The following is a 26,991-nucleotide window of genomic DNA, read 5'->3' as shown; positions in this document are numbered from 1 at the left end:
AACTGGTATGTGACAGCTGTGGGGTATATGTAAACCTCACTCCCTGGCCTCAAGAGATGCACTAGCGACTGATGCTAGTGGCTGTAGCCTTTAGACTCCTCGTTAGCACGTCCGCCTCCCATGCCGGTTGAAATTTATGACGTTATGAAGAACAAGGGTCAACAATGTAAATATGGACTCTTTGCATATATTGAATGTTTTTGCCAATAAAAGCTTTTAAAACTCATGAAATGTTTATAATTATTTTCCAGTATACCATAGAAACATGTGAAAAGATTATCTATAAATTCTGAAGCAGCAAACTACAAAAATTGATGTCACTGCCAATACTTTTGGCCACGGCTGTAAATACTACATCAAACTTTTTTATTTCTACACAGCAAATAATTAATTTTAAGGAAACATTGCATCTGTTTCAGACAAAAACGAGCCCATATATTCAGACTTTTTCTGATTGTATTTTAAATTCCAAGCTATCAACTGTGTTTTTGCTGTCTGTATTTCTACCAGCTCGAGAATCAATCTTGAAAAACTGAACGGGTTAGCAGTAACAAAAAATATTTCTTACTCAGTCTGGAAACACAAGTACGTGCATTGAATGTGTGGCTACATATATTCAGAATTCTTTACATGTATTACTAGCAAAACCTCAGAGCTTTGATAGGCTCAGGTGTTGGTGTTTATTATCCCCCCCAATAAACGCTACAGAATTTGCACTTTTAGACAATCATGACAACTTACTATGCCTCCCCAAAATATTGGATAGACATTAAGCTGTTCTCAGAGTCCACTGCGGTAATTCTCTCATCATAATCTGACTGCCAAATATCAATGCTTTGCTGCTCTCTGGGTTGCCATCCATCATTTTGGATTGGCCAGTACTTCCCCTGCCTGGCGTGAGCTCGAAAACACAGATCCACATATGACAAACACAGGTTTCGCAATTAATGACAGACATTTCTTGCGAACACAGCAATGATGAATTGGCTAATTTCGGAGAGATGAGACAGAGTGAACGAGACAGGTCAGGAGCAATCATCATAGTTTGTCTCAGTGCCACCGAGTTCCAGAGAAAAAGGTTCTGCAAAGTAGCTATCAGCACCACGTCGTTCCACTACCTCTCTTTTTCCAAACCTTTCGGCTTCTCGCAAGATTATGATGTCATTGCACCAAAGTCATTTTCACTTCACTGCTCTAAAACAAACGTCTATCAATGCAGACGAATGTCGAGTGCACCGGTAGGGGAGGAGGGGGGAAGGTCGTAAGGTGGGTGGTTAAGCTATGTGAGGTGTAGACTTACTTACAAAAAAAAGGACAAGAAGAACTGCTTGTTTCCCATTTTCCATCATGCTTAAATATCCCATAATCAAATTTGCCCTGGCCTGAGAGAAAGTCCATGCCACGTGGGAGACAGCGGCAGTCCTGCCACAGACCTGTGCTTTGTCTCTCAGTCTAAACATGTCAGAGCGCTGTTTGCGTTAGCTGCAAGGGAGGGGGCTCCATCAATGCAGCGCACAGATAAATGTCTCAAAGTGAGGGTCCCCCGATAGGGGTAAACCTGCGGGTCTGTCTTGAGCCCTCAGCTCCCAACAGACTCAAACTGACAGTCAAAGTCAGACAGACCAGACGCACACTCTTTGCAACACCATTAACCCAGCGGTGAGGAAACCCCCATCATGCCTCACTCTGTAGATGGTGAAGTCTGGAAGAACAGATCACTTCTTTTTCCACCGCCACTCAAGGAAGAAAAGAAAGCAGGAGTAACCAGAGGAAAAGTTTACTGCTCAGAGGTTGCTCTATCAGAACTCCAGGCACCTAATGGAGTTCTCAGTTAGGTGCCAACATTGTCTTAGTTGTTTTTTCCCTACAATTCCTTCCAAGAAATAAAAATAGACACACATCTTGCTGACAGTTGTAAAAGATAACTGTTGATTTACAAAAACAGCGCAGAGATTTACAATTACTATGGATAGCATAGCTCGGATAATGAAGGTCTCAGTTATGTCTCATTGTTTCAGATGTTTTTGCTAAAATTCCTTAGGAGAATTTAGAATAGACACAAATGAGACAACAGTTGACATAAAGTAACAGTATAGAGCTATGCTATTACAGTACAATTGACAGTACAGCTCAGATAATGGAGCTCTCAATTATGTCTCATTTAAGTATCAACATTGTCTCAGATGTATCTCCAAAAAATATAGTTTGGCTTTGGAAGAATTTAACAAAAGTTGAGATATCTGACCTTTGGCATTTTTGCGAATCTGAGAAATATTTGAGACACTGCTGAGTTCTGCTCTGAAACTCTAGACTAGATATCCTGTATGTGAGATCGCTGGGGCCGTTTTCTCAAAAACTAACTGAGAAGCATAAGTTCTCATATGCTCTCCATTTAATCTCCTTGCTGTCTAAAAGAAACAAATGAAATATTAAAGAAATCTCAGTTTGTTATTTTTATAAATCCTACAGGGTAAGAAAGAGAGAAGGAGGAATTAAAAGGAGAATTTTCCGCCATGGTCTGGTTGCACCAGATTGACAGCAAGTGAGAAAGAAAGGGTAAAAACATCATGAAAAAGATGCATGAGCGCATTGGGGAATTTTGCAGCTGTCTGTCCATTTGAACCGGGTGTTTCGGTGAGGCCGATTTGCAGAGAGACAAAACAGAGCACTTATTCGAATTACAGATATTAAAATGCCAGACCTGCTTGTACAAGTCATGAGAGGACTATTGATCCCAGATGGCAATCAAGTCCACACCAGAGCTTTCATGCGTCAGAGGCATCGGCTCTTCACTGGTGTTATGAGGAACTGGCAAAATTGAGGAGGATCATTACACGTCCAAGAAAGAATTAATGTGTTTGGCTCTGTATCTGTTCGCACACACTTGTCTGTGAGAATCAATCTCCTCGGCACCTAAACCAAACTCTAAAGCAACGTGAACCTGGCCACACACAGACAAGCGTGCTGACGGTTCTCGTATTTGGCAGTAATGAGCTTTGTTTGGTGTTTTCATAAGGCGTTTGAATGTGCTCCCTGATGTGTATCTTGCTGGGCTTAATGCAGAACAGAACTCAGGGAAGATGAAATGACTCATTCAGATGTCCCGTACCTCTCTCTGCTGCCTCAAGGCGAGGGGTGTAATGGAGTGAAGCAGTACCGCAGTCTTCCACTAGAGGCCAGACTTCTGCTTCACAACAGAGCATGGCTGACGCTACAGCAGTGTATACAACAGATTTACGGTATTTCTCACTGGTGGATCTCAACTTGCTTTGGTTCAGACCCGAAGACAGTATCAAAAATGTTTATCGTAGGCTATAGAAGTTCGAAAAAATCAAACACTGATTGAATCTGTTGAATTCACAGTTGAATCTGTGCTTAAAGTTTGATTGAACACAGGCTTCAACATCATAACTATCCTAACTATGTACATTTTATTATTTGCATTTACAGTTGCTTTTTTATTCCTCACTGTCAAATGGGTTGAGAATCACTGGTCGACAAGATGTGTTGTGTTGTCATAGCTTCAAAACACCATATGAGCATGTATGTGGGTGCACATACTGTAATTATGTGAGTGTTTGTGTGTGCTCGTACCTTTTCTCTGAGGAGCTGCATGCCTGGTTCATCTCACTGTTGGAGATGAAGTTCCTGATCTCTGAGAAATACGAGTCCTCCTTCTCATCCAAAAGCGCATGATTGTCAGACTCAGAGTTTGGTGAGGAAATATTTGTTCCTAAATTTGAGAGGATCCCAGACTGCTGACTCACTACAATGAAAGCATTTATAATTTTACAGAAATAATTCAGTAGTTAAAAAAAAAAGATATGTAACCATGTCATCAACAGGTTTTTGCATATTTATTCTTTCTTTTTTAAAATGTATCATTTATTAATTAAAAATTAGACAAATAAAAATTTGTTAAATTTTGCAACTTTTTTCCATTAAGATGACTGTCAAAAAGTTACCCAATTTAACTGAATTGACTGTAATTATTAATGGCTTTTAAATGATAAAAATAACATCATAGATTTAATTTCCTCTGGCATCATGTGAACATACTTAGGTTTTAAGTGAGCATGGAGATATATTTTACCTGGAATATTCTCATGTTCATGTTTCTTTAAGTGGCGGTCCAGATTAGTCTGTTGGCCGAAGCAGCGATTGCAAAGGTGACACTTGAAAGGTTTTTCCTTGTTGTGAATGTTACGAACGTGTCGCTGAAGGTTGGAGGAGATGCTGAACGATCGGTCACAATATTTACATCTGTGTGAGAGGAACAGAGAGAAAATCAAAGATCTTAGATGAGGTTTTTGGTTTAGTGTATACATCGGCTGTGTCTCAAAAGCATCAAAGTGCCTCAAAATGCAAACTTGGTAGACAGACTGCTCAGTAGGTTTCAAGACACAATGAAGGCATCAGCTGTAGTTATCAGTAGCAACTTTTACACAAAGTCATTTTCAAGCACTTACATACATTTTCCTGTTAAACTCATGTATTATTTGAGTTCTAAAATTGCTAGAATTGTAATTTATACAGTCATTTTAGGGTTTTATGGTTGTGGGTTTTGTTGATATAACTGGTCCTGCTCGACCCGCTCCGAGCGGGATTTCAACCGGCATGGGAGTCGGACGTGCTAACGAGGAGGCTAAAGGCTACAGCCACTAGCATCAGTCGCTAGTGCACCTCTTGAGGCCAGGGAGTGAGGTTTACATATACCCACAGCTGTCACATACCAGTTGGATCCTGTTACATTGACATTACATTGTCATGGCAACTAAGTTGTAAAATTGGCTGTTACTTTACACAGAATATGTTAGCAAGTGATTTTATCTCACTAAAATCATGTTTACACACATTGTTTATGTCTTGTGGCTATACTTTTAAAAAGTGACAATTTTTACTTTCAAAAATTGGCCCACATTCACTTCCATTGTAAGTGCCTCACTGGAAACCAGATTTGTGCTTTTAGCGTAGCAAACAATACTTCCATAATTTCTTTTGTGCCAAATTGCTTTGCCATTATCGATTTCCTATTCATTGCAAGTAAGCCAAGGAAATATTCCTTGCAGACTTGTAAACGTGATATGCAATGAAGCACACATTTCCCTGTTCTGATTGGCCTTAATCAATTGCTGCTTTGAGGAGTTTGTTTCAACTTAAGCTATATGTGATATGAGCTGTCCTTTCGTGTCTGTGCCTCTGTGTGAATGTGTGATATAACAGCCACATCTCGGTTTCCATCGCTGGATCTCTGTGGCTTGCTTGTTTGCAATGTCAGGCCAGCCAGAATAGGCAGGAGAACATCAATTTAATGTGCAGATAAACAAACATTGCAGCAGGGTAGTGTCAGGAGTTCGGTGGACAGTGCCTCTTTTGTTGGGTGGCCGGCTTCGCTTAGACTCCTGTGGCCGCTGCAAAGTTGACTTACAGGGCTAATTGCTTTGGGAAAATCACTCGTCATAAAGTGCTCAGAATCAAGATGCAGGCCCCTTTTCATGTTCCAGTTTATTTTGCGAGCAAATGTGTGTGTGTGTGTGTGTGCGTCTGTAGGAACCCATTTACCAGTCTTGCACATCACGGATCACAGAGAATGGTAAAATGCCAAGACAAGGTTCCTTGTTTTTTGTTTTTTCAGCCAGTCTTTTCTACCCCCCATTTTGTTTATTTTCATTAACCAGTCCAAGGGGACTTTAAATGACTTCATCAACTCTGTTCTTTTTTGCATTTTTACTAGCACTGTACATGAAGCGTTACAATCCGAATGGGGTCTTTTCAATGGTCAGACCTAGTGGGCCAATTTCGCTGCATAGAGTGGCTGATAGCATCTACAGCAGGCAAATCACCTTCTACAATGAAGCCTGCCAAGCACAGCCCTGCTCTGATATTGGCCTGACTCTGCCTTTGCCGAAAGTAAGACGGGGAGATTCTGAAGATGTCTGCTATTTGTTAGGGTAAATTGTTTCTAAATGAGCTAATCAGGGGATTGTTGTGAAGGAGCCAAGCATGTAGTGCTTGCGTCCCACGGGAAGCTCTTTATCTTGTCGAGTGCGTTCGCAGGGCTCAATGGTAGATTAGTAGAACAGAGAGTGGGCCTTGATTTGGTCTGACCCTTATTTGTACGCAAAGAATACACTCGGGTGAACATGTAAATGTTACAGAACATCAAAGCACTTTTAGTACAATTTGTAACATTTTCACATTTTCTGAAGAAGCGGTGCAAATGTGGTTGCTGAGTTGTTCTGGGTGGTTGCTAGGTGATTGCTATGTGGTTGCTGGGTGATTGGTTGGGTATCATTCCTGTCCATAAACCAAATAGTTCAGGACAAGTTCCTTGCCAAAGCTTAATACTTTGGTTTAGGGGTTCGTTCAAGTAATTTAAGCTGAAAATGAGCAATTGTAATATTGATGCTCGCCATACCAAGAATCGATACAATTCGATTTTCTCTCAAAAATGATCTTTACTTGAATTTGATAAGAAAATAGACTGTTTAAAGGTAATTAGCAGTTAAAAGTCTTCCTCTTCACATCTTAGCCCTTTCTGGGTCAAAATATCACTTAAAACTTTGAAAGCCCCAAAGTGCCCTCACACTCATAGAGGAGAACTTTCCACTGCTGGTTAGAAGCCAAATCAATGATAATTAAGCCTTTCTATAAACAGAGCATAGATGTCTCCAGGGTGCTATTACCAGCCAACATTGTCCAGAGCTTGCTCTATATACCTCCAAAACATCTGCACAGAGAGAATCAATCTTCTCTCTTTTTTGATCACTCTGCCTCTCATGTCTTTAATTTCTTTTATCTCAAATTTCTCAGAATGACCAGCTTTTACTCCAGAACATAGTTCATGTCTGATCACATGACTAAATCTGTCCATTTCTTCATGTCCATTTCCCCATGTGTCTATGTGTATCTCTGTCTGGGAATGTCAAGCATAAGTGTTTGCTGATGAAAACAGGTACAACATACAATGGTCCCAATAAGTATTAGAACACTTAAGCTACACACTTAAAAACATATGAATGCCATTGCGGTAAATAACAAAATGTCAAACAAAGTGTAAATTGTTTTAAAGATATGTAAGTACACTTTTCAAGTAAACCATGTAACAAAAAGAAGCTGGGACACCAGGTTTCAAATTCTAAAATGATAGATATACTGTTCAATTATTAAGCAAAGCATTTGGACACTTTTTGGTTGTTAAATGCTGGTGGAACATGTTCATAGTTGATGTGGTAAACTGCACCTGTGGTTACTCTGCTAGGACACCTGTGTGAACTTGAGGGGAACAGACTTCATACATCCCTAAAAATCACCTTGGGACCAGTTGGCACCAAGTAATTGCACAATTGTTTGCAGATGCCACTTGGTTTGATATTTTCTATCTAATGCAATGCCATTCATATATTATTAAGTGCAACTTAAGTGTTGAAATACGTTTTAGGACCACTACAATGGGAATAAATCTTAAATTATGTAGTGATGTGGAACCTTTGGATTTAAGTCTGTCTATGTTTGATGAGTATGTGGCCTTGTACTAAACCATGGAAAGCTACTTGAATGTATGCATGCGGCCAAAACAACTCTACTTTCAGTACTGCACTTGTGTGTTTTTCTGAGTGTGTGTGTGTGTGTGTGTGTTGTGTGTGCGTGTAGGTCTCAGACAGGCTTACCTGTATGGCTGTTCTCCTGTGTGTGTTCGTAAGTGCCTTGTAAGATTAGCTGACCTGGGAAAGATTTTCCCACAGTACCTGCAAAGGATGAAAACCCGACTTTGATACAGTTGACCAGCACCTACATCTCTCATATACAGAGAGTTCTAGATGCAGCATACTTACAGATACAACACATTACAATATCACATCATATTTAATGTAAGCATCTATACATTCATGTAAATACTATAAAATTATAATTATGCCAACAAAATTAAATTAAAGGGATAGTTCATCCAAAAATGTAAATTCAGTCATCGTTTATTCACAAACATTTTTTTTAAGGGACTTGACATGCATTTAAGGCATTTATTTTCCATATAAGGAATGTGAATGGTGACTGAGGCTAACATTCTGCCTACCATTTCTTCTTGTGTTTCATGGAAGAAAGAAAGTCATTTGAGTTTGGAACAGTGATGACATTAGCTTACATTACTTCTCTATATTATCTTCAATTCAGGTTACAGTATGTTGATGCAACTATAACTGTAATAAAATTATAGCAATGCTTATCTATTTAACTATATACTTTAGCTGTAGAGTAACAAATGTGCTTTCTTCTGTTTCACGAGTGCCGCTCACCTGCAGGTGTATCGCTCCTTGCCTTTGCGTAAGATAGTATCGGAGAGAGAAGGAGGCGGGGAGCGGAAGTTAAAGAGGTGGTGTGAGGAGTGCTGGTGGGAATTGGGAGCATTCAGTTTCAGAGCACTAAAGCTTTTCAACTTCTCAGTCATGTTTTCCATGGCAGACACCTGAGGAGAGAACATGTGGAGAGTTCAGAGACAAATGCTGTGTTTTATGCACGGTATAATCAGAATATCCTCTCAAATTGATTTTGTTTGAGATTAGGGCTTATCTGGGACGAAAATAAGATTTAGTATTTGTTTAGGGCAGATACATGAGGATTTCTGACAGAGAGTCTGGGAGTTTTGCATCATAACCAGATAGGATGGAAAGCCAGAGGAAGTTATATATCAGAAGGTCGAGTCTTGATTGTGCTGTTCAAGAGTGACCTCCCTAACCTATGGCACATTGGCAGTCACTCGAGCAGCCCCCAGGGAGCCCCCGGCTCCTACTTTGTTCCCAACAAATCTCAGAGAGAAGCGTCTGAATGAGCCATTCACCTCAGTGAGCGGTAACCATACAATGCAGTTTAAGATACCCCTTGCTGATAGTACTTCCCCTCTTACAGAACAAAGGCTTTGCTATGTGGCTCTATGGCCAAAAGCAGCTTACATCCTTCCTACTTTTGGAATATGGATAAACACAGAGACAGACGCTGTGTATTAATTTATTTAAACACATATGTGTATTACCTTGATTCTGTAAGTGCTTTAGTTGAATATCAACACAGACATTCATGTTTCTGATAATGCTCTTTATTTTTGGTTATATTAAAACCTCTTAAAAGCTGCAATGGTTATTACAATTTGATAAATCTTCAATTGTTTTCACTAATACAAATTTAATACAATAAAATGTGTACTATCAAAAACATTTTTTAATAAAACTAATATTATGCAATAAGGCTGGACATCCCACAGGAATGATGTATTCTTAGGTACAGACAGACAGACATACATATACTGTAGACAGACGAATGGACAGACAGACAGACAGACAGACAGACAGACAGACAGACAGACAGATAGATAGATAGATAGATAGATAGATAGATAGATAGATAGATAGATAGATAGATAGATAGATAGATAGATACCACGCAGAGTAGTCAGAATAAAGACATTTGTGAAGAAGGATGTGGATAGGGGAATAAAGAGTGCGTGAAGGCTTGGATTTGGGGGGCGGTAGGTCAGCATTGATGGAGGCCAGATTTACAGGTCAGATAAGACAGTTCCCAACAAGAGAGGCCATTCTATTACACACAAACACAGGAAGTCACTGATCGACATGCAGACAATATCTAGGCAGCCAGAGCAAGAAAGAAATGCTAGGAAGTTATTAGTGGTGGGACTCAACAGAGAACTTCCCAGAGACAATGGTCTACCCTGAAAGTATGTAACATAATTTGTTTCAATTCAAAAGGCCATTATTAATAATATTTTCATTATTGTTGTCACCATTCAAAGGTGGGAAAGGTTTAAAATACTGACAGAAACAATGGAGGTTGTTTTTCAAAGCAAAAGATAAAGAATTTGAATGCATTGCATGCTAAAACAGGCAGTACCTCTTTTGAGATTATCTTCATGATGAAAATAATCTAATGATAACAAATACCATCAGAAGTTGGGATATTTCACAACAACAAAGCTTCGCTTCAACCAAAAAAGGGCCTGAGGTGGAGACCACTGGGAAAGTGTTTTGGCATTCTCTACTGTACTTAACCTGAAAATGCAATACATAAAGGGATCTTTACCAATGTATAGGTAAAGCAAACATATGCATATAGAATACCTGAGGATGGAAGAGTAGTGGTGCCGGCCTCAGGTATTTCTCCTTTAGAGCTCCTACTGGGTCTAATAGCTTCCTCTTCTCCACCCTGCTGGACAACAACACCAAGGGTTACGTACCAACGAAGGGTGATTGTAAACCTACTCTACACCAATAACTTTGAACTTGCCACATTTGAACATATCACACTGTAATTTATATTAAGAGATTCTTGAGGCACAATTTGGGGTTCCTCAGAGGCCATCATCTAGACACCCTTTCAGTTCTTTGAGACACTCTTAGTTCCTCTAAGAACTATAAAGACTGTCAATGTTCATTAAGTAACCTCATCATAAGTGAAAGGTTTTTAGGCACTTGAAATATATTTTGAAATTACTTTACAAAAACAACAGGACATTTAAGGCTGTTTAAAGGGTACCTAGAGCTTCTCCAGAAGGTTCCATCAGAATGGCATCTAAGGAAGCCCAAATGGTGCCTCAAGTATCTAAATGTTTACAGAGGCAACTGTTGTAGTGTCTATCTAGGACTTTCCTTATGTTCCTTGGACTTTCCTTATTCTAAAAGTAAGACCTACTTGGGTTAAAATACCTGTAGATGGGGTCCATGAAGAATGGTGAGGGCTTGGCATAGTGGAGTGATGGCTGCTGCTGGGGAGGAGGTGGCTGGGGGAGGGATGCTTGTGGTTGAGGCATCTGGGGTTGGTGCATGTTCTGGGACTGAGATAGTGCTGGATGCTCGTCTTTAGCTGATTTGCAGTTTGTGATGTAGACATGATTCTTGCGCTGTTCAGGTGTGCCACCATTCTGGCTGGCTCGGCTTCGGCTCCCTATACTAAGGTCCAGAGGTTGCTCCTCGCCTGGGGCCAGCAGTGCATTGGATGGCAAGGCTGGCTTGCTAGGATGTGGAGGAAGAGGTTTGACCTCCTTGGGTTTGGTGGTAAGGTCGAAGGGTGAATCCGCAGTGGCTGATGTTAATTTCTGTATTTGCTCACAAGGGGATTTTGTCTCAGGTTTGAAGAACATGCCAGGATTGAGTGCTCTGTCTGTGAAGGGGTACAATGAATGTGGGAAGTTGGGCAGAAACTGGAAAGGGAACATGGAATGGTAGTTCAAGGAGCCCATCTTCTTCTCTTGCAACCCCATGAAGCGTGGGCCAAAATATTTTTCTGCAATGGAGGCGATGGCTTTAATGGAGTCAGTGGTGGCACCGGAGGGTGGAAGTGCTTGCTCTTCTGGAGGTGGGAAGAAGGAATGCTGTGAGGAGAGGAAAGGGCGCTCACAAGGGAGGTTCCCTGAACTGGAGACCGACAACGAACTGCTACTGACTTCATCCTGCTTGCTCTCCTGCACCGGTTTCCTTCTGCTCTTGTCTCGTTCGCTCTCTGCTTCACTTTCTAGGTCGGATCCAGACACCGTACCGGTGGTGGTGTCTAGATCAGTACCACTGGATGTGTTCACATCTTCCAAGTCACTGCCATCAGACATGTCATTCATCTTCACTTTATTCTTGTCTGGAAATGACAAGTTCAGTTTGGACTCTCGATTCTCTTCCAACAGACTGCTGAGGCCACTTCCAACATTGCCATTGCTGTGGCTCATGGACGAGACCATAGAAAGTGTAGGAGCATCAAGAGGAGGCAACTTACCATCTTGACTGTTACTAAGCGGGCTCTTTAGCAGTTGACTAGGGGGTAACAACGGAGGTCTAGGATATAGTGATGGTGGAAAGATCCCTGGAAAGCCGTGGGACATGGCTGGGAATGCTGGGGGCCCTGGGGAAAAGGGAAGCCCTGCATGATGGGGCCTAGATGGGAAGTAATCGCCAAAGCCAAGTCCAGCATGATTCAGGCCTGGATGAGACTTCGACTTGCCTAAGATGGGACTTGAGGTCATTGGTATGCCCGATGTGAATATGCCTCCGGGGTTATAATGGTTCTTGCCCTCGCAAAAGCGTCGATGCTTGTTGAGGGACGAGGTAGTACTGAACATTTGTCCGCAGTCTTTGCACTTGATTTGGGTGCGGCAGTCTGCATGCATCCGTTTGTGACGGCACAGGTTAGAGAACTGGGTATACGATTTGTGACACACCTCACCTGGGAGAACACACATGCCTGGTTAATTCTATTAACATACTATTTACATTCTTGTTGTCATTCAATAACAGTGATAATCTGGCAGATGATCAGATCAACCAATCAACTTTTTATGCTGTATATTAATTTCAAAGACATGTCACTGTTTGCATTGAACTCTACTCTGTTTTGAAGTGAGAGAAAAGATGATCGAAAAAGTAAAACACTAGCTGCGTCCCAAATCGCATACTTCTGCACTACTGTAAGCCATTTTTTCGTAAGTATTGAGTAGTTTGTTCACACTAAAAATGCAACGAACAGTACTAAGAGTATGTGGACAATGTACTTCATTGGACACTTCATGCACTCAGTGATCACAGCTAACCCTATGAAGGGGTGGGGTTATTGGGCCTTGATGATGGCCTGACAAAACAATTGTCAATAATTGTCAAAATAGTGAAACTTCTATGAAGAAAGCAGCTTACAAATGTGAGTTCAATGTTTTACCATTACCCCACAATGTATAAATATGTACATTATATGAGATATAAGTGTTAGGCTGAGGTTGGCTAGCGTGCTAAAGCTAGCGGCAACACATCACATGAGTTTGAAACATCACTTCTGTCAGCAGAAAAATGGCAAATGCTTTTGTGTGTAAAAAAAACTTTAGTATTCCATTTGAGACGATACGCCACTTCAAAGTGCATAGTTTAAGTTCACAGTGTATAATGCATAATTTGGGACACTGCTACTGTAAAGCTATATGGTGTACCTACAATCAGTTAGCACATTAATATCTTGATAAAAGATGAGATTCTTCATTAACCGTAGAGCTATTTCAATGAATTTCGCATATACACATAAATCCATGTACACTGGTTCAGCATACATGCATTTGGACATCGGACAGCAACACATAGAACATTGTGAAGCCAAGCAAAAAGAAGATGGTGTTTTCTCAGTGTTGGTAAGAGGGCAGCTGAGACATGGCAGAGATCTTTACCTTTAAACATTACATCTGCCTTGGCCATACACAAGCCTTATGGTCCCTCAAAAGAATATGCACAGTTACAAAATAAAAGAAGAAGGGTAAAATGGAGTAATAAAGACAGCGATAAAGAAAGCACGAAAGAAAAGCTAATCAAATGTAGAACAAAACAAAGAATGGCTCTAGAATTTCATTTAGTTTCTCTGACCTATAAAACAACAGCTGTCACAATCTTGGGGTGGAGCTAGCCAGGAGGTCTTTGGACAGTGGTAATTGTATCTGAGGCTTAGACAAGACTGCTCAGACTTACAGATGAAAGGCTTGACACTGCTGTGTATGTGCTTGTGCTGCTTGAGGCCTGAGGAGGTGGCAAAGGTCTTGCCACACTCAGGGCAGGTGTGGGCTCGGGCCCCGACGTGCTGGGAGCGGATGTGCCGCTGGAGGTTGCTGGGGTCTGTGAAGAACTGAGAAACACATAACTATGACAATTTAGCACCAAAAGTAAATATATATAGCATAGTGTAAATGTTTTATATTGCTTTTCTAAGACCTGAGCTGCAGTTATTTAATATTATCATTCTATGAAAACACTACATAAAACTCTAGACAGCCTATTAAAAATATTAGTGTTAGAAGAGGGACACATAACCTACCTTATCACAGTTTTCACACTCAAAGCGCTTGCCACTGTCATGTGACATCTGATGACGAATGAGGTTGGATTTCCAGTTGAATGCTTTGGGGCATTGGTCACACTTATATTCTCTCTCCTCTGTGTGTACGATCATATGCTGCCCGAGACTAAGAACACATAAGAGCATCAAAAATATTTTCTATGCGCCCATCATGTAGGCAAATATGGCAAATAAGTATTTCAATTTATGCAAAGGTGGTCCATGCTCTTTGACATAAAGTTGTAACTCTTGAACAGTGTGGAGTTACCTAAAGCTCTTAGGTTAATTGCTTTACTTTGGCAGTTTGGTAGAGCATGCTGACCTGTACTCGCTAGGGAAGATCTTTTCACAGTCTTTGCACTCGTGCACCGCCTCATCGCTGTCTTCACGCTCCTGTTTAAAGTCTTCGCTTAGAGAGTCAAAGATGGAGTTGCTCGTACTGCAGGAGTATTTCTGATGCCGCCGTAACTCCAGCTTTGAGGTGAAGAGCTCGTCACAGTGTTCACAGCGATACATCGGCTCATCTGTATTGATGACATCACACAATTGCTCGTCAATAACAAGTATAAAGTGATTTTCAAATAGACAATGCACAGCCTTTAAGGGTTAGATCATGTCGAAATCGAACCTAATATAAAAAATTGCAGGTTGCCACTTTTAACAAAGTACTGGTATATCAAATGCATTACATTACAAATGTAAATAAATGTATTATGTATGTATATAATCCCAAGAGATCAGCAGTTACAGAAATACTCAAACCAGCCCGTCTGGCACCGACAATCATCTAATCAGCCAATCATGTGACAGCAGTGCAGTGCATAAAATCTTGCAGATACGGGTCAGAAGCTTCTTAATGTTTTGAATGTTCACATCAACCATCAGAATGGGGAACATTTTTTATCTCAGTGTTTTGGACCGTGACATGATTTTTGGTGCCAGACGGGCTGGTTTGAGTATTTCTGTAACTGCTGATCTCCTGGGATTTTCACTCACAACAGTCTCTATAATTGACTCAGAATGGTGCCAAAAACAAAACAAAAAACATCCAGTGAACAACAGTTCTGCAGATGGAAACACCTTGTTGATGAGAGAGGTCAACAGAGAATGGCCAGACTGGTTAGAACTGACAAAGTCTATGGTAACTCAGATAACCGCTCTGTACAATTTTGGTGAGAAAAATATAATCTCAGAATGCTATTCTGAGATAAGGGTTGGCGATGTTTTGGCAGCACGAGGGGGACCTACACAATATTAGACACTGCCATTTTTACCATAAGCAACTATTTCAATTTGATCAAACCATAACATTTATTTTCTAAGTGTAACCTTGGGAATACAGGTTGATTCAGTGCTGTATATTAATATTTGTGACTTTAAGTTAATTTAGATGAAGCACATTTTTAGGCAAACATATTTTCAAGGAGCTTTATTAAGACACAAACAGTTGAAATGTTTAAGATCCCTACTGCTGCAAAAATCTTGATAATTACATGAACATAAAACTTTAAAGGAGGTTATTATAGGCTAAATAACTATAAACTTAAAGGTTTCATCCTTGTTGATATTCTGACTCAAGAGCCACATACAGTGTCTCTTAACAACACTAGAAAGTCAAAGGAATTCGGTGGTACAAAGTTATGATCCATTACGTTCGCCATACTCAAATTTAATTCAGAGGACATACAACCATGATACTACATGCACAATTCACTCGGATCACCCCATAATGGGTACATTTCTACACTGCTTTTCAAATATGTCAGTGTTTGGCTATTCTTATTACTTAATGTTTTGAATGCAAAAGCCTATGAAAAGGTACAAGGACTGTATTTGTGCTATATTACTAGAAGTACATCATATATATCCTGTTTTATTTGTTTAATTTCAATTCATTCTAATGTCAGACAACACACGATTACAGACTGAACTTGTACTTCTAGGAAAACAAACTAGCATTTTGAATTAAATGCCCTGGCAACCTCGAAGAGGCCTTGTCGGGAACAACTACGATGAAAAGGTCATGAAAAATGTCAAAGTCAGAGTTTTTCATTTTTTATAGAGAAGACGTTAAAAAAAAAACTTTGAGACATTATCTCGCCGTCCCATCAGTAGCACTAACGACAAAGGGAGGAATGTTGTGGAAAAAAGTCAGGGAATGGGAAACTAATAGCTCTTGGAGAGATGTAGGGGGAACACAATTATGTGCAGTTTAGTAGCTAATCTGCGAGCATGGGTGAGGTCCCCCGAGACTCTTCGAGCTCCACTCCAAATTCCACCACCAATAAGCCATGAGACAGAGGTAGATGTAGAGAGCTCTCTCTCATTCTGTCTTTCTCTGCCTGTCTATCTGTTTCTCTCTCTTAGACTCTTGTCTAACTGTCTGCCTGTCTTCGTTGACCATGTTCGTTGAACTTTACAATTTATTTTCCTTTGTTCTCTGAATCGCCTGACTTGCGTCTTTCGACATCCTTGTCTACCTTAGCCAAGGTCTTTGTCTCAGAGTGCTTTCTTCTTGTGTGTTTGGCAGAGAGTTCTGAGGAAACATCTCTATCAGATAAACATTTTGCTTGTGTTGGAGAATGACTTTTGCGCTGTCATCCAAGACACACCTCAGCGCTTTAGAACATTCCTAGTCTGTATTAACTACTCTCAGACTCGCTTCCTAAAGCAACGGATAAACCACCAGATCACCTAGAATCAAACCAACCAACAGCCAACGTGGAATACAATATTCAAAAGATGACGGCAGAGTTTGTTTGGAAAGTGCCAACATTTTGCATTTTTATGAAGAGCTTCAAGTTCTGTGACTTGAAGCACAGTCTACCAAAAGGCTAGTAAAATGAAAGACAAGGAATTATAACATAAGGAGTCGCTGCTGCATGCACAGTAAACATTTGTGTCACTCTCAAACTGTCATCATGTCTGAACCACAAATATAAATACACATGTAGCAAATTCTGCAGAACTTATTCATTGTATTATTAGTCAAGAGTGGTTCAGTAGCCTTGTGTTAAACTCTGTGGTAATATTTATTGTATTGCCCTGACCTTTGCATAACAAGAAGACACACAAGATGGGCAACATCTAGCATCTAAGTAATAGTTGGCATGGGTGAATGAGTGTGGTCTGTGTGAGTTTGTTTAAAAGAGTGCTTAATGACGTGCATTAATCTCACCTTCCAGGTTCGGTGCCATTGAGCCCTCCGGGAAAACTCCGTCCTTCATGTAAACCAGTAACTCCTCCCCTACTTCAATATCTCTAATAGCTTTATAATATATCTGCAAAGAGAAGAGAAGAAACGGGTAAGCTATTTAAAACCACAACCAAAAAAGGCCTTAAAATTACACGACATTTACTATTACTATTATTATTATTATTATTATTATTATTATTATTATTATTATTACTACTATTACTAATAATAATAATGCAATTTTAATACAATTATTTCGTTTTAAAATTAAGCTTTGTTAACACTATAAAGCAAATAAAATACTTGTCGGTTATTTTTCTGTATTGGCGATGACAAACACAAATATACACAGCCAACATTGACAATAGAGGGGACGACAGAATTTGTGACAATGAAATCGCGCATCATTTTCATTTATTCGATTATTGACTTGCCGAAACTTTACAAAGAATGAATTAAATCTTTCAAATAAAACTCTCACACACACAAAATACTCGAGCGTATCATGAGCCTTCCGCAAATAAATACAGGTGCAATATATATATATATATATATATATATATATATATATATATATATATATATATATATATGTATATATATATATATATATATATATATATATATATATATATATATATATATATATATATATATATATATATATGTATATGTGTGTGTATGTGTGTATGTGTGTGTGTTTTTATATCATAAAAAGTATAAATATATTTTTTAAATAAAAATATTTTTAAAATTCAATAAACGAAATGTAATCACGATTGTGTTCGATGTGATTATATTTTAGTTTTAGTGTTTTCTATTAATATTAATAATAATAATAATAATAATAATAATAATAATAATAATAATAATAATAATAAATCAAATGAAACACACATACATAAATTGACAATTGTTTGCAAAATACAGCACCATAATTGCTAAAATTCTCCTCGTGTGTTAATTAATTGCGGTAATTTCTTTTTCAGTTTCGTCAACACTTGTATTTGTTTTCTTCTTCAGTCCTTAGCATGTGTTATGTATTTAAGATCCATCACAAATACAGTTGTTTTAACTGTAAAAGGGGGATTATTATTTTTCAGTTGGATGCTTTGATAGCCTATTAGATTAAGTAAATTATACGAATTGTGTCCTTCACATTTTTGAATTGTGATGACAAACCACACACTGCCTTCAGTTCTGTTGTTTTCAAACATAAATACATGCAGAACAATTTTAATTTTAATTTACTTGTAAACTGTAATATGAGTTGTCTAAATCTGAACTAAATCGTAATAAAAAAAAAGAAGAAATGAAATAGTCCGTTGCTGAAGCGCTTCTAAATGAAGTCATCCCTGTCTCTGAATGCACTGAACATGACGGAACCAGTTGTGCCCTCATGGGGGCGCTCAAGACAAGGCAACAGCAGCTGAGTTGGGCCAGTCTCCGAAATAAAGACAAACAGCAAAGAAATCCAAACCAGCACAAACTTCATCTCAGAGTTCTAATGTTGTGACAACTCTAATGTGTGTTACAAAAGTAGGCCCGCTTGCCGCTCGAGAGGGGTGGCAAATCCATAATAGAGCTATATTATTATTATCATCATTAGCATTAATATTAGAATATTGTTGATGTTACTGTTATTACACATTTACAATTAAACGGAGGTAAGAGCAAATCTGACCTTTTCCTTTCCCGAGAGGTGATAAAGTTGGACAAGTTGTTGAGCGGTTGATCTCAAAGCCTCCAGTTGTAATAGCAGTTCTGGTCCCGTAGAGTTCACCACGCAACCCATAGTATCATGACACTGCGCTCGACAGCAGCGCGAGACAGAGAGTCCGTACACGCGCGTCTTTGATGAGGTGAGTCGCGCTCATTAGTGATTCCCTCTATCGGCCACTCCTCCTCTCTTATCTCCAACCAAAAGGATTGAACCCCTCCCCATGTCCTCTCCTCCTCTGCCCACCACATGCATCTATTATTGATGGCAAATGTGTCTTTCCCGGCTAATGAAAATGTAAAAAAATACAGCAACCGATGGATTGAGCGCGAGCAGTGTCCTCTGCGCGCTATGCAATGAAATGTCGCGATGTTTTCCATTACGCTTTAAATAGAATATAGCCTACGACAATGCACCTGCTTTTTACTCGCTACCGGAAACATTTCCTACCTGTTTTAAACAAAGTACATTCACGCTTTGAAGGAATACGTCTTTGTGCATAGATCTTCGTTTCTGAGAACTGAACTATAATTAACTGGCAGAAATTACAAATTCGTTCATAAATACATACCACAATCGTGAAAGAATTAATATTACATGCATTATAATTTATATTATATGAGGAAATTTATTAATATAACAGAGAGCACGAGTTACTGCGGGGTGCTCTTTTTCATTATTCTAGTTATATTGTAATATATAATAAAAATTATAAATAGAATAAAATGATGGGCACACGATAATTTAAAGAACTATTTGTATCTACATATTGAAATAGCTAGCACATAATATCACAATTATAGGCCTATCATATAATTATCACATTAAAAAAATATGGAGAATTAGTTCCTTATATTCGTAATGCTATATCATGTTTTTCTTTTGTTTTTTTTAAAGGTTTTAATATTTTTTGTCCTGTTATACATCGGGGAAATTCAACAACAAGAATGATGGCTTACTGATGGCTTAATTTAAACGGGAAATTATCATTTGTCCAGCCTATGTTATCTATTCATAGTGTTAAAATGCTTTATTAATGACCGACTTCAAGGAATTTAATATGCAAAATTTCCATGACGTTATCCAACTCGCGTTTTCTATTTATAACCTATTGCTAAAACATATTGTTTTAACGAATAATAAAGAAGAAGAAAAAAACATAAATAAAAAGTCACGTGCAATCATTGGAATTTCATATAATGGTTAATTAAGTCACACATTTGAAGCCGTTTTAAAACAACATCATAAAGAACATTGTTGGAGCTAATGATAGTTAATGACTAAGAAAAGGTGCCCATTACATTGCTCGTTTTGCTAAATTTCTTAAAATAAAATGATTGCAAAGATAAAAGTTGTATTTCAAATTTGTGCTGTAGTCTTTGGGCTAGTGCTCATTTGCTCTGGGTGCATGGTAATGTCTTCCTTTCACCCCTAAAGCAATCTATTATGATGGGGCTAGGCTGTCTCTACAGTAAATCTTTTCAGGATCTGACAGCACTGAGAGGAGCATCTTGACCCCCTCACAATGCTTTCAAGTGCTGGGGGCCGATGCATCATCCATCACTTATGTGACAATAATCCCCTGTCAGTCACACACATGAACACACACTCACAAGTACAAGCGGGCGCAGATCTGAATATGTAAAAAAGGAAATATAGATACTAACATGTAAATATGGAACAGAAGGAAGGAAAAGGTGTTAAAATAACTTTTGTTTGGGTGTGCTTGTGTGTCCGCTATCTGAAATGACACGATTTACTGACAAGATCAGAACAAAGTTCATCATATGGCAACACTTTGATCAAATGCCAAAACCATATAAAAACTAAAGTGCATGACTAGACGTCAGTGATTTTTACAAGTTCCTGTTTTGCAAACAATTACACTTGCATGCCATATTTTGTTCAGCAGGTATTAAGTAATTAAATAAAGATAGTTCATTTTTTTTTAACGAATTGCCACGAATGTATTATAGAATGTATTCGTTTATGGCATTTTTTTTTAATACAGTACAAGAGAAATGTTACCATGAAAATAAAAAGAAAACAGTCATAAGATGAAGTATTCAAATATGATTAATTAATTCAGCTTATAACTGTTGGCAAAGGGATTTATGTGTGTGTGTGTGTGTGTGTGTGTGTGTGTGTGTGTGTGTGTGTGTGTGCGTGTGCACATCCTTAGCCCTTCAGAAACAGACGACTATGGCATGGCAGATCTGGTTGTGCACTTCTCGCACTGTTTGTCGTTCTGACAAACAGTTTAAGTGCATCTTGAGAGATGAGGGAGGGGGGTCAGAGGTCAACAGGCTTGCTGAATGGACCACGCCATTGTGCGAAAGCCAGAAAACATCCACCAGCTCTATGCCTATTGTCTCAGGGAATATAGCCTGCTTTTAGTTTAGTCTAAAAACTGGATTACACTCTCTCAGTGCAAGCAGATAACATCAGCTAGACGAATTACATGCGATTCATTCTTTTAAAATCTACTTATATAAGGTCACACTTACATTTAGTTGCTTTTCTCATCTCTAAAAAGTTTTGATTGACACTTCTGATTGATTCATTGGTTCTCACTTTCAAAGTTAATTTAGCATGTTATGAGGTTGGGAGAAAAAAATCGAACCTTGACAATAATATTCAAAAGCAACAAGATTTTCTCCTTTTTTAAAGGCAAAGTGTTGTACCTTACTCACTTGCTAAAGCACATAGCCTGCCTATTTAGAGCCATTCACACCTCCATTGACAGCCATAACATAAAAACACAATAACGTAAGGCCTGAAACAGTGAAATGCACACAGATGAGCCATGTTTTCAAGGACCCGAACACAAAAAACAAACGCGTACACAAGTAAATAAATGATCCACATTGAGTTTTAAAAGGTTACAGGCCCATCAGAATTTGTTTGTCGTGTGCATATTTCCATACAGCTCATGCATTCTGCACGCTGAAATAGAACAGCAAAGTACAAAGTTCAATGAATTATGCATTTTTGCATTGTGTCGCTGTTCTGAATAAATAATAGGCTGTTGTCCGTAAGACTGGCTAAAACGTGTACAAAAGATAGGAAAGGGTAAGAAAAGGAAGAGAAAACAACAACTAAGCATCCTGGAGAAAGTCAATAAAGCCATGTATTTAGTGGGGTGATTTTAGCTGGAGATATTATTCTCCTGTGTGCCCAGCGGTGGCTGCTCATTGAAGTGAAAAGACTTAATGATTGGGTTATGTAGTTGAAGTCAATTGGTGGTTGTCAGTCTCAGACGTTGTTCCTACTCTCCTCCTGTCCTCCTCTGTTTGTTAGGCTAATGTTTTATGTGTCAGCCTCACAAACTAACCCTGCCACACCAGTTGCTCCCGTTAGCCAAGAGACAAAAGCAACGACTTTGGCTAGGCCCATGAGTCAATCAGTTTTGTTTTAATGGAGACGAACTGGCTAAAACTGGCAGAATAATAACAAGGAAAAATGTCTCTAGAGATGGACTCTGGCACATGCCCTTCAAAAACAACCCAGAACTGCACACTTAAAGGAATAGTTCACCCAAAAATGAAAATTCTTCCAAATATATGTTCCAAACCTATTTGATTTTATTTCGTCCATAGGTCACAAAATTAGATGTTAGGCTGAATTTCCTATATCTTAAATGTCAAAAACCTGGCCCAACTTGAGGTGGCATATTTGAATGTACATGAGTGCGAATGAGAATTTAAGGCTATGATGAAGGGGAAGACTTTCAGCAAATAATGACTTAAATTCCAGTCTTGAATGACTTCAGAAGACTTCATATATATATAGCAGAAGTTATATAGACTACTTTTATGATACTTTTATGGGGGGGTGGGGGGGGGGGAGGGGGGTGGAATGGGTGAATGGGTGCCTCATTCACTTTCATTTTATGGGAAAAGTAGTGGAATAATGTGATTTTGGGTGTTTGTGAGTGTGTGTGTGTGTGTGTGTGTGTGTGTGTGTGCGTATTCCACAGAAGATAGTAATTTGTGTTTGGACAGAATTTGAACTTTTGGGTGAACTATTTCCATGAACTTTTTCCATAGACAAATTTTATTTTGAACAATACATTACAAACCTTTAAAAACAGACATACGATGAGCTCCATGGTTGTTAATCGAAGGTATATGCTCCTTTTGAAGCCATCAGGCCACATTATTGATGGCATAATGATTTCATTTAAACAGAAAATTATAATTTGTCCTGCCTATTTCACAAAAAGGAAATTATCTCTTGATTTACTCACCCTCCTGCCATCCCAGATGTGTATGACTTTCTTACTTCTGCTGAACACAAATCAAGATTTTTTGAAGAATATTTCAGCTTTGTTGGTCCTTACAATACAAAAATACCTAAAAGTGAATGGGTGCCAAAAATGTCAAGCTCCAAAATCCAAATAAACACAGCTTAAAAGTAATCCATATGACTCCAGAGGTTAAATTAATATATTCAGAAGTGATATGATAGGTGAGGGTGAGAAACATATCAATATTGCCATAATGTTTTGTCATAAATTCCCCCCTGCCTAGTAGGGGCGATATGCACAATTAATGTGAATCACCAAAAACAGAAAAAGGAAAATGTGAATGTGAAGCAAACATGACTTAAATATGAATCTTTTTCTCACTCACACCTATCATATCACTTCAGAATAAATTGATTCTTCTACCAGAGCCATCTAAAGTACTTTACTATTGCCCTTATGTGAATTTTGGAGCTTCAAAATGTTGGCACCCATTCACTTGCATTGTGAGGCTCTACAGAGCAGAGATATTCTTCTAAAAATCTTTATTCTGCACAAGAAAGTCATACACATCTGGGATTACCTGAGGTTACATGAGGAGTAAATGATGAGAGAATTTTCATTTTTGGCTGAACTATCCCCTTAAGGAATTCATTATGCAGATGTTTCATGTGTTATCCAACTCGCGTTTTCTATTTATAGCCTATTGCTAAAATTAAATGTTTTATCGAATAATGAAAAAAGTAATATGCAATCATTGGAATTTCATATAATAGTTAATTAAGAACATTGTTGGAGCTAATGATATTTAATGACTCTCAATATTTCATAGATGCCCGTTATATTGTTTGATTTGCTACATTACTTAAATAGAAGGATGGCAAAGTCCTCATTCACTTCTATTAGTGGAATATTGTATTTGTTTTCTTTCTTTCTTTGTGTGTGTGTGTGTGTGTGTGTTTGTGTTCCACAGAAGAAAGTCATCTGAGTTTGTAAATAGTCTTTTAACTTTGTCTTTACGTCCAGTTCTCAAAAACATTTTTGCTTCATATTAAAGTTTCGTGATTCACCTCAGAACAGGTTGGCTTTGTTCTTCACTTAGAACACTTTTATAAAGGATATTCTGAAATTCATATGGAAGAATTAATGGAAACCCAGATGGATAAATAAGTGGATGGGCACTGTTGCACTCTATTCTTTAAACAAGAAAGTGAGCACAAGCAAGATAAGGCAACCACCAAGGATCCTTCTCTTCTGCACACTTATACAAACAGGGGGCTGTTCACAGTAAGTTAGATATAATGTAAGCAAAGGAAACACTCAACGCTCAACAACAATTGCTTTGCAATCAGATCACAACCAACAGATTTTCATCAACACACGAATGGACTGAACAAAGCCCTGCATACAGTAAAGGCACACAAATGTTTCCTGCTAGACAGACACTAGACACCGAGCTTGTTATGAGATCTTCAGCTTTATGAGAGTTCAGATATCTTATCTTAAACTTGACAACTGCCCGTTCTTTCAAAAGGAAGTCAATTATTGGAGACGGTGGATTACAAGATCCAGGAGTGTCTAAACTCACTTTGTACGTGACTCTTGTAAATGACTTCTCTGACTCAGTTTCCTCTGAAAAGACAGGGAACAGCCTTCATCAAACAATAGGCTGTTTTTATCTATTGTCAAGGTGGTGACATCTTGACAGCAGCAGGTCCTGTTCATGTATTCCTGACAGCGTTCAAGCTTCTCACAGGACGTTAAGTATAAAGGCTCATGAATCTGTCTGTCGATTGTCTTCTAATACATTCAGGAATGGCTCACACTGAGATATAACACTGAACTCTGTTTCTTACATCTTATTATATGTCTCTAATAACTGTATTTCAGTGATAACTACCAAGATATACAGACGATCATAAACTGTGCTCATGCAATATATATTAACATCCTGCTTTCATTTATGACAGCTGAAACAGCAATTCAATATCTGTTGTATAAAGAGTAGTAGAAGGTCATTATTATGAGGACATATTGATTCATTTTTATCATAACCTTAATTATGAAACAGGTCTAGTTCTGGATGCTGATTGGTCAACATAGCATTCCACTTATAAAAATATACACATTATAGTAGCATCTATAACGCAACACAACCTGGTCTCATAATCACGTTATACACCTTCGCAACATTTTTTACGTGGCCCATTGTATGTATAGCAGCATTTTCCTGGTGAAATGAACACTAGAGGCGCTACAGCAACAATAATTTTTATTCACTTTCACACAAATCATGATTAAAATGCCAGATTATCAGATCAAAAACACATTCTTTTTGCTTTATTCCTCAGATCTTATGACATAATTTTTTATTTTTTTTTACTTTAGCGCATAACCTGTGAGGTAATACATTTTAACGTTTGTACTACACATCCAACTACATTTACTTGCTTATTTGAACAAGATCAAATTTTACGGCAGCTTAATTGATAGAACGTTGCTTGATATTGATAGCCCTGAAGAGCATCCGAGTAGACACGTGAGCTGCAAGTGTCACAAAAGCACCACAAAATGACGTTGTTGCTTCAGCAATTGGATTTTTCATCTCACATTGACTTTTTATGACACTATCTGTTAGGTTAAGGCTTAAGGTTTATGGTATGGACATAGGTTTTGTTGATTTAAAACTCCATAGAGCATTAACCTTAAAAACCTCATCTGTTTGGCAGAAAATGTAACTCGCTTTTAGCGCCACACAGTGGACATTTCAGCTCAGAACTGCTGCGATATGTGTAATGAAACATGTAATGTACTTTTGCTAAATTGTGACTACATTTACGTAACTTTCATGAGACCAGGCTGAATATCCATCTATGATATCCCTGTGCAGAACCCATAGAGACCAACTATTAACCGTAGTTTAAATATAATTTAAATATCATTTCTTCTATAGTGTAAAACATTATTTGCTTCATTATTTGAAAATTTGTGTCCTTAAAATTTGTATTAGTATATCAGTTTTATAAAAACAATAAGGCACTTGAGTTCCTATATTGTGAATGTAGTCACGCTGTCACAGTTGTATTTAACCTAATTTGTGACTATATTCACAATATAGCGGAGCTTTTCCTAACTTGCTTAGAGAGACTATTGATAAGCATTACTGATAATGTATTAAATTGTTGATAAAATACAATTAATGTGCGAAAATGCTAACGCGCTTTGTATTGCATATACAGTAGTTTATTGAGCTCTTAATTGGGTATATGGAGCAGGAACAGTCAAAATAGAGCGCAACAGTTCCTGGCAACCCACTTTTTTAGCTTTCTTGGATTCAAGCCTTGAATCAAACTAACTATTTCCAAGGTGAATCACAACATTACACACTTTTGATTTGAAGTATTAAAAATCAGACGAAAAGACCAAGATAAAACTCTGCATACTTATATATATACAAATAGTTTGAGAGACAGACTCGATTGCATCATTCACAGTGCATCATGGAAGTGGGCGGTCGCTTCAGAGCACTTTTGGCGCACTTTTTTTCAGTGATTCTTCGATTAATGGATCTTTTTTCTTCAAGATTCATGTGTAGTGTAGTTCTTCACCAGGAATCTTCTATTTAACACTGTGCGCTCTATAAAAGCTGGTGAGTAAATAGCCAATCAGAGAGTGTGAGTGACAGGAAAAGGAAGTTAGTGACAGTGACATGTGGACAGCTTACCTGATCTCCACTGATGTGGCATATGGTCAGGTTGTGCTCTTCGTGGGACGGGGCTGTGCGCACATATTTGAGCCAGCTCCCACTGGCCTCCAGTGCTTCATCCAGACAGAACTTCACATTTCCCATGTTGTCCATTACCTGCAACAGAGTCACAAAACATGTTTATCGGTGCTGTCATTCAAGCAGACCAGAAAACAGCAACAGTCAATGATAAGAGATGTGGGATGCATAAAGAATGTTGGCTAGAA

The 26,991-nt window shown here is 38.5% G+C and overlaps 1 protein-coding gene across 2 annotated transcripts in view; it reads right to left on the bottom strand.

Moving 5' to 3' along the window:
• LOC127630719 (histone-lysine N-methyltransferase PRDM16-like) overlaps positions 1-26,991 on the bottom strand; it is a 298,653-nt gene that overhangs the window by 9,932 nt on the left and 261,730 nt on the right. Inside the window, exons 4-14 of one of the 2 annotated variants that reach the window (XM_052108446.1) lie at positions 26,744-26,881; positions 17,036-17,138; positions 14,180-14,381; positions 13,837-13,984; positions 13,392-13,662; positions 10,713-12,234; positions 10,128-10,215; positions 8,295-8,464; positions 7,671-7,748; positions 4,094-4,263; positions 3,595-3,766 (exon numbers count right to left, since the gene is read on the bottom strand). In XM_052108446.1, the coding sequence (XP_051964406.1) occupies positions 3,595-3,766; positions 4,094-4,263; positions 7,671-7,748; positions 8,295-8,464; positions 10,128-10,215; positions 10,713-12,234; positions 13,392-13,662; positions 13,837-13,984; positions 14,180-14,381; positions 17,036-17,138; positions 26,744-26,881 (3,062 nt within the window). The remainder of the gene's footprint in view (positions 1-3,594; positions 3,767-4,093; positions 4,264-7,670; positions 7,749-8,294; positions 8,465-10,127; positions 10,216-10,712; positions 12,235-13,391; positions 13,663-13,836; positions 13,985-14,179; positions 14,382-17,035; positions 17,139-26,743; positions 26,882-26,991) is intronic. The other variant, XM_052108445.1, reaches the window with a different exon arrangement.

Source organism: Xyrauchen texanus, chromosome 37, assembly GCF_025860055.1.
Source record: "Xyrauchen texanus isolate HMW12.3.18 chromosome 37, RBS_HiC_50CHRs, whole genome shotgun sequence".
In the NCBI taxonomy this organism is placed as follows: domain Eukaryota; kingdom Metazoa; phylum Chordata; class Actinopteri; order Cypriniformes; family Catostomidae; genus Xyrauchen; species Xyrauchen texanus.
The sequence above is the reverse complement of the archived record's forward strand: the minus strand, read 5'-3'. Positions and strand labels throughout refer to the sequence as shown.